The sequence below is a fragment of the Gambusia affinis genome, linkage group LG17, assembly GCF_019740435.1.
Source record: "Gambusia affinis linkage group LG17, SWU_Gaff_1.0, whole genome shotgun sequence".
In the NCBI taxonomy this organism is placed as follows: Eukaryota; Metazoa; Chordata; class Actinopteri; order Cyprinodontiformes; family Poeciliidae; genus Gambusia; species Gambusia affinis.
This window is the reverse complement of record NC_057884.1, coordinates 3,068,126-3,084,058: the sequence shown is the minus strand read 5'-3', so window position 1 is coordinate 3,084,058 and position 15,933 is coordinate 3,068,126. Positions and strand designations below refer to the sequence as shown.

The 15,933-nt window shown below is 38.5% G+C and overlaps 2 protein-coding genes across 4 annotated transcripts; both read right to left on the bottom strand.

The window, feature by feature from the left end:
- Positions 1–983: 983 nt before the first annotated feature.
- Positions 984–12,715, bottom strand: LOC122819687. 3 transcript variants are annotated; one of them, XM_044096607.1, is made up of 16 exons: positions 11,766–12,715; positions 11,360–11,513; positions 8,917–10,380; positions 8,647–8,786; positions 8,325–8,529; positions 8,128–8,232; positions 7,822–8,012; positions 7,577–7,718; positions 6,819–7,458; positions 6,470–6,605; positions 6,047–6,158; positions 5,845–5,953; positions 5,397–5,765; positions 3,442–3,553; positions 3,243–3,351; positions 984–3,163 (listed from the first exon to the last, which is right to left on the bottom strand). In XM_044096607.1, exons 1-10 carry the CDS (start codon positions 11,811–11,813, stop codon positions 6,575–6,577), a joined length of 3,120 nt encoding a protein of 1,039 aa, XP_043952542.1. In that variant the 5' UTR covers positions 11,814–12,715; the 3' UTR covers positions 984–3,163; positions 3,243–3,351; positions 3,442–3,553; positions 5,397–5,765; positions 5,845–5,953; positions 6,047–6,158; positions 6,470–6,574. The 3 variants fall into 3 exon arrangements, with proteins under 3 accessions (XP_043952542.1, XP_043952543.1, XP_043952541.1); XM_044096608.1 differs by having other exon boundaries at positions 986–3,163; positions 3,442–5,765; positions 8,917–10,153; positions 10,196–10,380; XM_044096606.1 differs by having other exon boundaries at positions 986–3,163; positions 3,442–5,765.
- Positions 12,716–14,256: 1,541 nt separating this feature from the next.
- Positions 14,257–15,933, bottom strand: LOC122819694 (sialidase-3-like). The gene is made up of 2 exons (XM_044096623.1): positions 15,627–15,933; positions 14,257–15,504 (listed from the first exon to the last, which is right to left on the bottom strand). Exons 1-2 carry the CDS (start codon positions 15,846–15,848, stop codon positions 14,632–14,634), a joined length of 1,095 nt encoding a protein of 364 aa, XP_043952558.1. The 5' UTR covers positions 15,849–15,933; the 3' UTR covers positions 14,257–14,631.

Here is a 15,933-nt window from a genome sequence, read left to right as displayed (position 1 = left end):
TGACAGGGAGTCAGAGAAAAAAGCAAACCAAAACATTCAAGGCAATGGACCAGCAGAGATCTGGAGCTGGATCTCTGCTGGTCCTCTGTTTTTTTTTTCCCTGTCCACTCCAAACCTGACCTATAGATAAGGCATCTGCTACTTTCTATTCTTCGATGCATCACTAAGGGGTTCAAAATCAACACCAACTAAATTAAACCTCATTCATAAATCAATTACATCTCAGTCTTAGTTGTACAACATTCAACATTTCAAAGAAATCAAATATGATGATTAAATATGAAGTACTCGTGTTACTTATTGTTCATGTAAACAATATTTCACTAATTTACATTTCCGAATCAACAAAACGTTATCAGAACCTGAATAATTACACCCCTTACAGAAAAATCCCATGAAAATCACATGTGGTTCACACAAATTTTACATGTGAATGATGTGAATCACATGTGAAAGCACATGAATACGTGTGATTTTGGAACGTTTCGTGGTAAAATCACATGTGATCACATGTGATTTTACAGCCAAACTGAACACACGTAAAAAAAATTTATTTCACACGTACCAAAGAAGAATGCTTAATTACTTCCTTTGCACTAAAGGTCTATTCATGCAATTGAGAACCTTCACCAAAGATTTGTCTTGTGCATTAATGTGGCATCTTGGGAGAGAAAGCAAACTCCAATCGTGGCAGTAGCAGCACTTCCGGCGTCACCTGCCACAACCCGCCACAGCTTAGGAGCAGCAGCTTCTAAGCCTCAGTGACCTATGCCATGGCGTCGATGTCAGTTTGCATATAGAATATGAATCGCTTTATTTCAAGCAAATAAATAACAACAAATATATATATTTACAAAACAAAACAAAACGGGGCATGCTGGCAAAGTGCTCGACCAGCAGCCGTAGCTGCCTGTTTTTGATGAAGCTAATGCCAATTTTTTTAATTAATTTTTTTTAAACATGTCATACTTCTTGGAAACTGCCTGTTAAGTGAAATGTTATTACTTGTTATTATTTAATAAGATGTCAAATCTATCACACAAGATGACTGCACTTACTTCAGATGTAAACAATGTCCCACAATTGTCTATGTCCTGTCAGGCGAACCATTCCACAGGAAGTAGGTTGATTACAGAGCATGAACAGTTAATCGGACTTGATGAGAATTCAATAAGTCAAGTTTATTTGTATAGCACATTTCAGCCCTTTTAACGCAGCCTGTGGGGTTTTACCCTGACTGGGAGCGAGAACGCAGCCTGTAGAATGTGACAGGTAGCTAATCAGAAAGCGGGGTGACGTAAGAACTCCTGTCTCTTCTCTCACAGTAGGTGAGTAACTTCCCACTTTTACTCAAAAGAAAGCAAAAAGTGTGTTGTAAATACACTTTCAAAGGCAATTCTTTCTTCATAGAAGTTACTACCCCCACCTCTACACATAAAGTTCGACCATAGCAACATTAGCATAATTAGTTATTTTTAATGGCCATTTATATTACACTGCCACATTTATCTTATAACGTGGACCGGAAATTGGGACTGATTCTGTGCCTCTAAGAAATTCTATCAGTGTTCCTGGAGAAGCTTCACATAACTTAGAAGTTGTAAGTTATATCAACTTCTAAGATGTCTGTAATAGCTACATTTAGTCAACAATTTTGGCCCACTTAGTATGTCCATTCACAGCGCACTTTTATTCTATTTATTTGCCAAACATTTTTCTCATCATTGACGTTGTGAATATAATTTATAATCAAATCAAAGGACTTTTGAACTTCTAACAAGTGACATTCCAATAACTATATTCTTGGTTGCAGGTGACCTGGCTCAGCTATTATCATTGTTTACCATAATGTCTCATTGGAAACATTTCCTAGAAGAACTCCAGCTCAACCAGTAAACTGATTGCTAATCAGTTTACTGGTCCCAGTACTGGTGGTGATTGGTGTCCCAATATTCCATTCAGAAATCCCACATCAATTCTTCCAATTGCAATCGATTCATGAACTGCACTCCAAAGACCTTAAATATCCAATTGTCGCAAAACCCAAAGTGATTCTTTTAAAACTTTAAATGAGACTTCTCACACAGAGAGAAAGGAGGATTTTAGAAAGTTTATGTGACAAGAATTCATCTTCGGCGCTCGGACCCGGCAGTCGACACTGAGCTGGTAACCGCCAGAGAATCTTTTCTCTATATGAAAACCTTTTTGAATAAAGTCACTGGATACATAAATCAAACCAATGTGTAAATTCAAACTATAACTGTCTTCATCTCACCTGATCATCTCCTCCACCCTTCATAAATCCATCTTGATGTGTACAACTGCTCCTCACCGGGTGGAGGTGATGGAAGCCTCCACCCGGTCTCCACCTTCACTCAGCATACTTTTAATCTTACGTTTGTATTATAACTTTGTAACCGAACAATATGTTTCTGTGTGTACTTGCTTTATTACAAAAAAACTAACAAAAACAAATAGTTGATTCTGACAGTTGAAACATAAAACAACTTAGCCGCATTTCAGGTTTGTAAAGAAAATTTGTATTGATTCCAGTCATTGTTCAAAAGGAAACATTGTATTTACACATAGAAAATATTGCAAATTATTAACTTTGCTCGCATTTCAAATCTTTAAAACAAGGTTATCCTATAGTTAAACAACATTGTTACGATATATTTACAACTACTTTATAGGTTCTGCTGTCTCTCTTCAACATATTACAGCCACGATGCAACTGTGTGGAAACGACACCATTTCTATGAAAACTAAATAATGTAAATCAACTGAGCTGCAACAAAAGGAACATTCAAAAATGTACATAATATTGAAAGAACACATTATGAAAAATAATGACTGCACAAGTTGAAAGGCAAATGTGCTTCAGCAGAAATGAGTCACAAAAAAACAGCAATGGGTGACAACTGAAATGTGTGAAAGACTGTGGAAAACAACTACTATTCTCCTTGCATTCAGCATTGACATTCAGGGCAGTGTCCAGGCATGACATCAGTAGTAATGAGGGTTCTCTCCTAGTCTTTTATTTCCAGTGAAGCCCACACAGTCTTTATATTGCCGGTTGCAGGAAGAACATGTTACAGCAGCAAAAAGGAATCCGGTTTTCTGCCTTGAATGACTCTGAAAATTTATCCCAAGTTGATCTCACCTGTTAATGAAAAATCGATTTTATGTAGTTGAAATCTAATTTCACATGTTTTAGGTGAAAAACAGTAAAAGGTCCTCACCATCCAGCCAGGCAAAGTGAGTCTTCATCCTGAAAACAACGGCTTGCAGGTCACTGAGGTCAGCTGTGTCTCCCTGTGTCAGAACAGCTTCAGGAACATTCAAAGGCATCTGAATGAAGGGTTGGGGAAAATCAGATTTTCACAACATAAAAAACAACAACATTAACACTCTTATGGCTTGAAATACATTTAAACTGACCGGCCCATTGATGTCTTCTGATAACCCAAGAGTGAACATCTCTTCTAGTGAGGACCTGCCCATCAACACAAGATTCACCTGCATCTCTGGTTTGGTCCAATACTTGAGCAAGCTTAGGAAAGGAAAATTCAAGATAAATACAGTTGTATTAACTTGATTTTTCACAATAACATTATGCATTCCTCAATATGTGTACTGACATGCACAGCTTACAATGTCTTTATACTGCTTGTTTGTGGAAATTTCACTTTTCACTTTATGATCGATTTCTCCAATAGAAAACTATTGGGATCACTGTTGTGCAGTGTGATTTGTTATAAACAAATATTGAAAGACGTGACCATGTCATAACTGCAAGTACTGACAATTCTTACAAAACACCCCAGAAAGAAATATTAAAGCAAAGTTGATAGAAACATTTACCAAAGTCATTTCTGTGGTGTTGTTGGTGTCCTCGAAGCGGCGGTCGCGAGTTCGATTCCCGGACCGCCGTCGCATGTTGCATGCATATGGAAGTAAATATGTGCCATCAGAATTTGAATTAAAAATGCCTCTGAAATTTGAATGCTGTATATTAGTGCTTACTTTTACAGGTGAAGAATTACTGTGTCTTTTGTGACAAACATGGACATCGAGATGACCAATATTTAGAGCTTTGTGTGTTGCAGACAGCAGGTACAGATATGAATACTCTTTACTATTATCAGAACCTCATCCGTGGATTTTGTAGGGGAATATTATTATATTAATATATAAAAGTTATGTTAATTGGTTGGTTTGTACTAAAATATGTTTTAACCTAAAAGAAATGTATTGAGTCAAATAGACTTGGTCAATCTGACCTAGAAGTCAGGAAGGAATTCAGATTTGGAGAGATGTGGAATAACAATCACTAAAGAGAGGAAATACTTTTCATGGAGTTGCTATTCACGTAGGAAATCTGGCGCCGTTAAAGGTCAATTCAAACTAAACTCTCTTTCCTTTGATTGTGTGCGAAGCACAAGGTTGGACGAATATGGCTTGGAAAGCAAACTGTTAGAATAAGATAAGAACAACACTTTGTGATAAATTGGCTTTTTTGGCACTTTTGAAACGGAGCAGATATGAGGTCAAAAGGGTCTGAACATTTCCAAGGAACTTCCAATACACAACCACTATGAAATGGAGCCAGATGACTATGCAAATGGAGGAGAGCAACGCCATTGGTCAAAGCTTCCCAATACACACCAGTAGAGCTGGGACTCTATAATAACCTGATGTCAGAAGTAGAAGTTAAGAGATTTTGGATTACTGTGACGATGTGTATGTGATGTTGTAGATCCGCAGATGTGCATTAAAAATCTCTTCTCGTTCGACTATGAGCAGACGGAGTTCCGAGTCTTGTGTAATTCTTAATTTATATATAATTATGAGTTTAGACACCTATAAATTCTCCCACAATTTCAGCTTAACATGCTGTCAAATCTTCTTAGATATATTGTGAGAGAATCAACAGCGTCAGGAAATGTTACAGAAATGCCTTCATCTGCAGAGACGATCATGGTGATGCACCATAAGCCTACAGATTCACAGAACTAGCTGTTTCTGTTTAGGCTGGAAGTATGGAAAATGAAAGTGAAAAGATAATTGTGCAGCATGTTTTGCTCACTTCCCTCTTCTCCTACAAGGAAAAGAAGTTCCACTTCTTCATAAACAGAAAATAAGAATTTTCTCAGTATATTTACATCCATCAGCTGAAATCATGTCCTGCTTAAAACTGGAGAAAATCAGATTCTCACTTCAACAGAAAGAGGTGTCAATTTGAGAAGGGCCGTTCAACCTTTCCTCCAACTATCCCAGTCTCTTTGGCCTCCAACAAGTATAGAATCGTAAAAAATGAATAACCAAGAAAAAAAGCAATTTACAAAGTAGTGAATACAAGATTGTAAAACTAACTGGCTCAAGTGAACCATTACCAGTATGTCTCCAGGTCCATCTTGTGATTGTCATGCAAAGTCACATGACTCATTTGTACCTTCTGTCTCCAGGTAAAGTCATCGTGGATGCAGAAATGAGTCACAAAAAAACAGCAATGGGTGACAACTGAAATGTGTGAAAGACTGTGGCAAACAACTACTATTCTCCTTGCATTCAGCATTGACATTCAGGGCAGTGTCCAGGCATGACATCAGTAGTAATGAGGGTTCTCTCCTAGTCTTTTATTTCCAGTGAAGCCCACACAGTCTTTATATTGCCGGTTGCAGGAAGAACATGTTACAGCAGCAAAAAGGAATCCGGTTTTCTGCCTTGAATGACTCTGAAAATTTATCCCAAGTTGATCTCACCTGTTAATGAAAAATCGATTTTATGTAGTTGAAATCTAATTTCACATGTTTTAGGTGAAAAACAGTAAAAGGTCCTCACCATCCAGCCAGGCAAAGTGAGTCTTCATCCTGAAAACAACGGCTTGCAGGTCACTGAGGTCAGCTGTGTCTCCCTGTGTCAGAACAGCTTCAGGAACATTCAAAGGCATCTGAATGAAGGGTTGGGGAAAATCAGATTTTCACAACATAAAAAACAACAACAACATTAACACTCTTATGGCTTGAAATACATTTAAACTGACCGGCCCATTGATGTCTTCTGATAACCCAAGAATGAACATCTCTTCTAGTGAGGACCTGCCCATCAACACAAGATTCACCTGCATCTCTGGTTTGGTCCAATACTTGAGCAAGCTTAGGAAAGGAAAATTCAAGATAAATACAGTTGTATTAACTTGATTTTTCACAATAACATTATGCATTCCTCAATATGTGTACTGACATGCACAGCTTACAATGTCTTTATACTGCTTGTTTGTGGAAATTTCACTTTTCACTTTATGATCGATTTCTCCAATAGAAAACTATTGGGATCACTGTTGTACAGTGTGATTTGTTATAAACAAATATTGAAACATGTGACCATGTCATAACTGCAAGTACTGACAATTCTTACAAAACACCCCAGAAAGAAATATTAAAGCAAAGTTGATAGAAACATTTACCAAAGTCATTTCTGTGGTGTTGTTGGTGTCCTCGAAGCGGCGGTCGCGAGTTCGATTCCCGGACCGCCGTCGCATGTCTTCCCTCCTCTACTTCCCCCTTTCCTGTCAGCCTACTTTCGAATAAGGGACACTAGAGCTGGCGGGGAAAAAAAAAAAAAAAAAAAGTCAGCAGGAGGACATTGGTGAGTTTCATTGGTGAGTTTGAACAACGCTGGCTTCCAAGCTGCAAGCATGCTGCTGGTTTTTCTCACAGCCTTTATCAACAGAAACAATCCTACATTAATATATATATATATTGTGCTTTAATTTCAGAGACTACCACAACAATAACATTGAAGTGAAGTATTACCCATTGTGAATGCATCCATTTTGGTCTAGGACCAATGCTGCACGTGGCCCAGCAGCTTCTAGAATTTCTCGTTTGGTTTTTCTGTTCTTCCGAAGGTTGAAATGGTGGAGGATGTTTCTTTGCAGAAAGACGTGTGTGGACGGGGTGAGCATGTTGAGGAAGTAGTTGTTCTTCCTCATGCCTGCAAACAGTTGCTCTGCACACTGACTCTTTAATCTTCCTGCAAGTTCTGGAACCATCTCAATCCGCCGCAAGACGTCCGCGCTATCGCCTTGGTGGGAAACATCACTGAGACAATAGTGCTCTACTGAGCCAGTGACAGGATGTCCTCCCTTGTCTTCAGGTTCTTTCCTGTGCTTCAACCAGGGCAAGTTCACAGCAAGGCTTTTGTCAGTAGCTTGTCTTAAGTTTTCAGGTGTGGGCTCAACCAATCTACCTTCGTGGATGGTAAATGGTGTATCCTTAGGGCACCTCTTCTTTAGATGACTTACTAATCCCCTGGGGTAGTCATACATTGTGATATTTGGGAAAAACCTCCAGGATAAAAGAAGGTCTGCAAAGTCTCTGGGGCTCTCAGCTCTCAGGTTAAACTTTACAGAATAAATAACGCCACAGGGACAAGTGATTACAGCCCACCCACCTGAAACAACAAATCACATCCTTACTTGTACAGCACATTAACTTATCCAGCTTATTTGATATGGATAAAATGGCAACAATTTAAAGTGTTCTGTTAGAAGTTGCTGTCACACACTTACCAGAAGAACCCCACACTTTATCAAAAACCTGGTTGTATGTGGCTTTAGAAGCCATTTTGTTCCGCAGACGGAGCACAAGATCCATCTTAGAACCTCTGCTGTCAATTCCACATTGACTGCAGAGTCTCCTGACCTCAGGCAGCTTTAAAAACAACACAAAATGGGAGTTATTTCTAATATTATTTAACCCTCCGGAAACCCCAACACAATCAGAAAATTTGAAAACTAAATAAATAAGAGATTACCTTGAGATTGAGAATCTCATCTGCGAGCCGCTCCTCTGTGAGAATCTGCTCTACATCACCGTTGGAATCAGGCAAGAGGACTTTTTCACTCTCTGTGTTTATCAAAATGTCAGACCGTCTCGTCTGTGGTCCAATCCAGGGGGACCAGTTGTGATAAGTAGGTTTTACAACAAAAGGATTCCTGCAGCCAGCTGAGAAATGCAATGGAGACAAGCAAATACATTTTTTTTGGAGACACATTATTGCATGAATAAGTTGGTGCACAAAATGTTTCCAATTTCTCTGTTGAACAGACATCAGACTTACGTGGATAAAGTCCACGGCTAATCACTTCCATAGTAACTGCTTCCCAAAAAGAGCGTGCATTCACTTCGCCATTATAGTGTTGAGGTGGGTTTGGTATTTCACCAACTTTAAAAATAAAACAAAAACACAGAATTCCACTTTTTTTTAATGGTCATTTCAGATGAGTCAAACATTCAAAATCATCCTTGCAGACCTACCCGGCATGCTGAAAACACCTTTCTTATGGCGCTCCATGACAACAACTGCAGGATGATACCCACATGAAATGCATGAGTATTGGTAGTCATGGTCACTTAGACCTTCAAACGACAGATATGCCTGCAGGATCCGATCCTTGTTAGGAAAGTTCTCTCCTTCTGTGCATTCGATCATTTCGATTATGCGACTTACAGCAGTGTGAGTCTACGGAAAGAATTAGGGCACATTTGAAAAAAAAAAATAAAATAAAAATCACAATAATGCATTTAGATGAAAAGTAATATTCACATTCTACACAAATAATTAAAAACTACAACTAACCTGCAACGCATTCCTCAGTACCAGACACAAATGTATGGACAGCAGCAGGTGATCGTTGAAGTTGTGGATACCATCTTCCCAGTCTTGATATCGGTAAACCATGGAACAGTTGGGGCAAGTCTTCCTGTATGTTGATATACCTACAAGAATATTAGAAAGGTTATCATTAAGATCTTACGTCGACATGACGGAATAAAAATAGGAATATTATACTTATGGAAATAAAAATAAATCAGTACACTTGTAATCAGAGTGGAGTAAATTACAAACCTTTGACTGCTCCTGTCAGAGTCAATATGTTAGCAGTGGAAGTTACCAACTGAGGGTCACCAAGACCGGCGTGCTGTCCACATTCTGTGCATTCGGTCTCTGATGGGATCAGATGTTTGGGGAACTCATCGAGAGCCTTGGCGTCTCTACTGCTGGTGACAAGACTGTCAGGAAGATCAGCAGGTATTTTCTTCTGGTTAATCAAGTACTTGATTATCCTCTCTGCTGCTTCATCAGTAAAGGAGCCACTTTCCTCCTGACATTCTGATTCTCTTGTCCCAAACATAACATCCTCCTCTGAAATCACTGCCTCTTTGAACATGTCTGGCATTTTTTCAAAGAGATGCCACTTTGCCGTAGCCTTGTGCGCACAGGACCTTTTGCCCTCTGTACATGCACAATGCCAGGTATTTTCTTCTTTGTCGTAAGTGACGATCACTCTTCCAAGTCTGCTGAAAAACGACGTTTTAGGTTCAAAGACGGACACGTGAAAAGTCGTGTCTGTCCCACTGCCAAAAAGAAGAACTGAAAACGGCGTATCATTTGATAGCGCCTCCTGCTGATTTTTTAAAAGTTCTTCTTTTCTTTGAAGACTGAGCCATAAGTTGTCAACCAGGATGTTGAGGGTAGTTTCAGACAGAGGTCCTTCTGAGTCCGTGGCTTGTGGACAAAAGTGTAAAGATTGAATGTGTTCGCACTCAAAAGGCAAAATCCCACTTCGCTTGGCAAACTGTGCATTCATATTACACCTGTCGAGCTCACATTCTGACCTGTGAAATTGTGACGAGGTGTTTTTTATTACATGTATGGGTCTTGATGGACCATTAAAGGATTTCTCAACAGCAAAAACACCTATTTTGGCATCCACACACTGACTCCTTAAATGATGACTATGTGAAATCAGCTCCACATTTTCCTGGTGTTTTCTTTTCAAATGAGTACGAAGATTCTTTTTTCTCAGGCGCAGATTGCACATTTCACATGTAATCATGTCTTTTGAGTGGACAGGTCTCTGTGTTGCCTGCAGGCTGGTAACAGCTGGATGAACAACTGTCTGTGTTGCCTGGCTGTTGGTAACAGCTGGATGGAAAACTCTATGTGTTGCCTGGATGTTGGTAACAGCTGGATGAACAACTGTCTGTGTTGCCTGGATGTTGGTAACAGCTGGATGAACAACTGTCTGTGTTGCCTGGATGTTGGTAACAGCTGGATGAACAACTGTCTGTGTTGCCTGGATGTTGGTAACAGCTGGATGAACAACTGTCTGTGTTGCCTGGATGTTGGTAACAGCTGGATGGACAGGTGGCTGGGCTGATGCACAGCTGGACACCATATTGAAAGTCGTCGTGTGCTTAACCAAGTGATTAACAAACCTGTCCCTTCTGTCAATGGTTGAAAAACAGTACGGGCAATGAAAGTGAGATGTGTCTCTACAGGGTAGGGCACATCTGAATATATGGAATTCTGCAATAACAAAAATAAATAAATAAAATTAAAAACAAAACAGCATCTATAAACATTGCAGATATGTTTAAACAAGATGTGGTTCATTCCCACTCAAAATAGAGCAGGGACACAATGTAATGGCTACTAACATAAAAGAAAAATTATCATCATTACACATCAGGAAATATACAAATGATTGGTAGAAAAAAAGGCATGTTTGAAATTAATCACTGCAGATTCTTTAACATTTTTGTTACCGTTTTGTAGGATTTAACAACTAATTTTAGACGTCAAGATGGCTTCCAGATAACAAATATACACTAAAAGAAAAAAAAAAAAATGAATTGAAATTGTAAAAGTTATATTGTTCAAACAGCCAAGGGCAGGTATTAACTAATTAGAGTTACTAGATTACTCTGTAACTTTTGACAAAAAAAAAATTAGGACTAATTTTCCATATGTTATACTCTTGAGTAAATGTTGGTGATGCGCAACCTAATGCGAGTAAATTAACTGAATGAAGAACACATTTTAATCCATAAAAAAATAAAACATGATACACAGATAAATGTCTGTTAGGTTTTTTGTTGTCTTGTATTAATATTTTTCCTTTTTGGTTTTAAAATACCTAGCAGTGCACATAACTTCATTTTTATTCATGTCTGCTGAAATAAATGGGATAATATTACTTTGCACATTACGATCAGTAAAACAGTACTTAATAGACATTTCACCAAATACTTTGTTACTCTTACTTGTGTAGTTTATTGCTCAGTTATTCACTAAAAATATATTGAAGTAGTGCTACTCATCTTTACAGAATCACATCTGGGTACCTATGATGGCAGCTGTTAGATTCTAAAAAATATCAGACTTTACAGAAATTTAACATTGGTGTACAATATTTAAAAAAAAAAAAAAAAGAAAATCACTAGAAAACTGGTAAGTATGTAAAAAAAAAAAATTTAAAATATTTTTCAGGTGTAGTTTTACATACCGTTATGTTGAACCATAGCAGTTTGTGCTATATGGTTCTGTACCTTGTACGATTCATCGGCACTGTATGAGCAAAGGGGACAGCAATATTTATCGTTCAGAAAATACGGAAGAATCTCCTCTCCGTTCCGAATGTTGCAAATAGATACGTGGATCTGTGTAATGAAAATAAAAAACAAAGGTTGAGCATAAAATACATTTCACAATTAAACATGTTATCTACTTTTCTATTTTTATCTAATGGTGCCCTGCAGGGAAATAATTAGCTATGCTACATACTAAAATTAGCCTTCCGTGTATGAATTACGAATTTCACTAGTTTACAGCTGTTAATTATATGTTCAACCTAATCTAGAAAAGCGTACTGATTTACTATGTGAAAAAAAGTTTTAGGAAGGTAAAAATACCTTTTGCTGACTTTGTGGGTTTTGCATTGTGGATCCTGTGCCGAACATCAATTGAAGAACCTCTTAAACTTCTTTCAATCGACCTCTCAACCCCGCTTCTTTAAGGTATTTACACTAGTGATTATGAAAATAGCGCCCCCTTCATTTCCGGAGTGCGATAGTCCCATTTCCAAATAAGGTATGGGACTGACTGGTCCGTCCCCGCCCCTTTCTGTTTGCTGCAGCGAGGTCCTTCTCGTTGAACTGGACGCTAATTTTCTGTTGGCAGCGACACAAATCGTTTTCCTAAACATTACATTACCAAGAGACACGCTGTCACTTTGACCGGCGGGAGCTCTGCGTTCAGGAAAGGAGGCAAGGCGACAAAATGCAGTTGAGATGGATTTACTTGAAGCTGCAGGTCAGAGTTGAACTGACACACATCTTCACAGTTCTTCTTCCTCTTTTTCTTCTTCTTCTTCTTTTCTATTATGGCTGATAGCATGCAACTTTAAGGTGCATACCGCCACCTACTGTACACGAGTGTGTAGCAACATTACTTTACATCTATCAAATTCTTTTTAAAAAAATTTGTATTCTGAAGATAAATAAATAATGCTTTCCTTAATCTGTAAATAAATTGACCTGTCCTTCCAACCATTCTTCTCAATTTCTCCCTTACAGGTTCATATGTTTTACAGTTCATCACTACGTGTTCTGCATTTTCTTTCTCTCCACATCCTTCACATTTATAATTTTTTCCCCTCCCTATTAAATATGAAATGTCATTTAAATAGGTATGACCTGCTCTTAATCTGATCATTATTATTTCTTCCCTTATGTTTCTCTCATTAATATTTCTAAATAATATTGACTTTTGTACTTAATCTTCTTCCTTTCTTATCTTCATTCCACCTTTTTTTTTTTTTTTTACCATTTTTCCATTTCTTTACTCTTATCTTCACAGTGAGAGCGAGAAGCGGGCATTTATACCTGAGGCAAGTTCACCACTTATACCAAGTAAAGGGGTGATAAAAAAAAAAGAACCAACAACAAACACTTACAAAAACCTAACACCAAAACAATAAATGGTACCAACACATATTTACATGCATGCAAATGATTAGAACTAACTCAGATCAATTATAGAATAAATTTAACTAAAAATTTCTCATAGTAACATTTCTCAGGAGCTTTTTAACAGCACCTGGAGCACTTGTCTCCCTTTGCTGCTCCTCCCTGCTGAGGAGACACACCCAGAAAGGTAGGTACTCAAACAATGACCAAAATCAAATTAAACCAGTCTAAATCAGAAACAAACTGACCTTCTCCCCCCCACATTCTCCCTGAACAGGAAAGATGACCAGTCTCCATACTCCAAAAAGAGTGTTCAACTAAATGTCACAATGTAACTGAAATAAAGAACCGAAACACAACACATTTGGTCTGTAAATTAATTCAACATAATATAATAACAGTCATCATTTATTAGGGATGGAACCCCTGGTCTCCATCATACACTCAAACATAACTTTATCTGGGCTTTTTTTAATATATATTCTTAATCTTTCCTTTCTCTCCCCGGAAGAGAAAGTCCTTCGGTGTTTGGATGCGAAGTGCACTGCGATCGGCTGCTCATAAAGCCTGACCTGCTGCCGTGGCCACCAGGGGACCCCAAAGAGCAATTTCTTCATTGAAACGCAGCATGAGTTACAATTTACTGCGTTCACCACAAGATGTCCCTGTCTGGGGGCGTGCTCTGGTGGTGTAGAGGTTAGCGCGCCCCACGCTTGGAGGCCCTCAGTCCCCGACGCGGCCGTCGCGGGTTCGATTCCCGGACCCGATGACATTTGCCGCATGTCTTCCCCCTTCTCCTTCCCCCCTTCCTGTCAGCCTACTATGATAAAAGGGACACTAGAGCCCACAAAAAAAAAAAAAAAAAAAGATGTCCCTGTCTGAATTCATTTGATATGTTGATGGTAGTTTGTCCTGTATTTTTACTGTCACTGGTCACCTTATTAGATTAATCTCTCTTTTTTTTGAAACCATTCTGGACTGGCTTTTGTCTTCGAAACTGTCCCAATCGTATAAATTCCAAAAGGTGTCCAATTTGGTTGCTGCAAATGAAAAAAATAAAAAATCTTGTTCAAAGTCCCAGCGTGAGATGAATTGTGTTTTGTGACATGGTTGTCATTCTTGTGCAAATACAGATTTAGTTTGACCATGAATAACTAGTAAGAAGTCACTCTGTAAGATAAGAGGAAGGAGCTAAGACGAGGAAGAAAGAAGAACTCGAACTGGACCGGATCATGCCTGCAGTTTCTCACTAAACCAGTGTGAAGTTTGTCCAGATCATTAACCAAGTGCTATCAAACATTAATCGCTTTGGTAAAACTTAAAATCAGTGTTAAGGTAATAAACTTAATGCAAATTTGCTTTGCTGCAATGACACAAAAATGCTGCATGCTCTGATTTTCTAACATTCATCCCAACAAAGAATCATGCTCATGTCTCTGAAGAACAAGATGAATTTTATTTTTTAACCAAGTGAAAATTTAAAGAAACATTCATTCAATTTTTAGGCTCCACAATGAAACTCACAGTCCTTGAATGTTTTCAGATTTTGTTGTGCTATAGCCACAAACAGTGTATGCTGTTATGTGATATACTGTATACATTTGAGGTCAGAATTATTAGCTAGACTTTACAATATTTCCCACAGATGACAGGAATTTTCCTTTAACGTGGATTCACTTTTAAAAAAAACATGTTCAAAGACAAGTCAGATATACAACAAAAACATGTGAATTAAATATAAGGAGGAAACTATTTTTATACTGAATAATGAGAATTTTTTTCAAGTCAAATTTACCCTGTGATGCCAAATTTACCTTTTGATCTCATCATAGTGGAACAGTAAACATGCTATCTTTTCAGTATAAGTTTTCTTTCCACGCTCCATCAGACATGCAAACCAGCCATCTTCAATGTAGGTCAGGTCAGAGTAACCACTGGGTCCCTTGTTAATGACCCAGGGTTTGCTCCACACTCTTTTGCATTTACCAAGGGATTTCATTGGGGATTTGTTCAGATAAATTCCCAAATCACGTCTTTTGCTTTTATTTGTTGGATGAGAATAAAGTAGCCACTTGGTGTTTGCATCTCCAGACTGAGCTGGGAAGGAAATCACACTCCCATGACAACCTGTACCTGTTTCCACAAGGGGTGTAGTGTGTTTGAATGAGTGGAAACCACTTTTATCAATCTGTGCTTGTACTCGATAGCCTCCCTGATTACGAGCATTGCAGTAGATCAAGCCATCAGAAACCTCAGCCACCTGACATTCTCCTGATTGTTCACCCAGCATCATGCCATATTGCCATGTGCTTCCGTTATCATCACTATAAATGTAGAATGAATGTGGAATTTTATCTTTCTTCATATAAGCATAAGCTGGAACAATAATTCTGTCACTCTCAGTTTGAATGCCGTGGCCCGGTCCAACAGAAAACGTAGACCAGCTGTCAGTAGGCAGCACGTCGGTCACATCAGTGACTTCACTCCACTTGTCGTCATTCTTCTTCTTCGTCATATAGCACAGACGGACCTTGTTGTTCTTTGCGTTTTCCTCCCCCGTGATACGATTGAAGAAAAGGAACAGTATTTGTGTGTTTTTTTCATACACTAAGCAGGGGTTCATGGGACGATATTTAGACCCTTCCATTTCTATTACTCCCACTACTTCTTCAGGCTTTGACCACTGAAAAAGATAAATTACACACAATTCACAGGAACTAAAGTGAAACAATACATACAGTATGCATCATATTTATGTAATGTCATGTATTCTGTTCAAATAGATTAGTTGCATGTCATCATTACCTTCGCCGTTTTCTTCTTAGTGGTGTCATCAGTGTCCACTGTTCCTGTGCTCATGACCAGCGCCACTGCGTCAGAATCTTTTATGGATGTCCGCTTTTCTGAAAAGGCAAATAGTTTTTTTTCATTTTTATTGTAGTAAAGAGCCGGAATCCTGAACACTAATGAGTGAAAGACAGTTTTTCTACTGCGTTGTTTGTCATGTTTTGAATTGCCGCAGCCCATGGATGCTGCTGGAGAAGCAACAAAATATTCCAACAAAATAATGAAAAGTCTGTGTCTGTGTTGAAGAAACTGCAGTCTGGTTGCT

Coding starts and splice junctions, on each gene's coding strand:
- LOC122819694 (XM_044096623.1), bottom strand. CDS start 15,848: ATGGGCTGCGGCAATTCAAAACATGACAAACAACGCAGTAGAAAAACT. Junction 15,505..15,626: donor CTAAGAAGAAAACGGCGAAG/GTAATGATGACA, acceptor TATCTTTTTCAG/TGGTCAAAGCCTGAAGAAGT.
- LOC122819687 (XM_044096607.1), bottom strand. CDS start 11,813: ATGTTCGGCACAGGATCCACAATGCAAAACCCACAAAGTCAGCAAAAG. Junction 10,381..11,359: donor TGCTATGGTTCAACATAACG/GTATGTAAAACT, acceptor TTGTTATTGCAG/AATTCCATATATTCAGATGT. Junction 8,013..8,127: donor TAGCCGTGGACTTTATCCAC/GTAAGTCTGATG, acceptor TGCATTTCTCAG/CTGGCTGCAGGAATCCTTTT.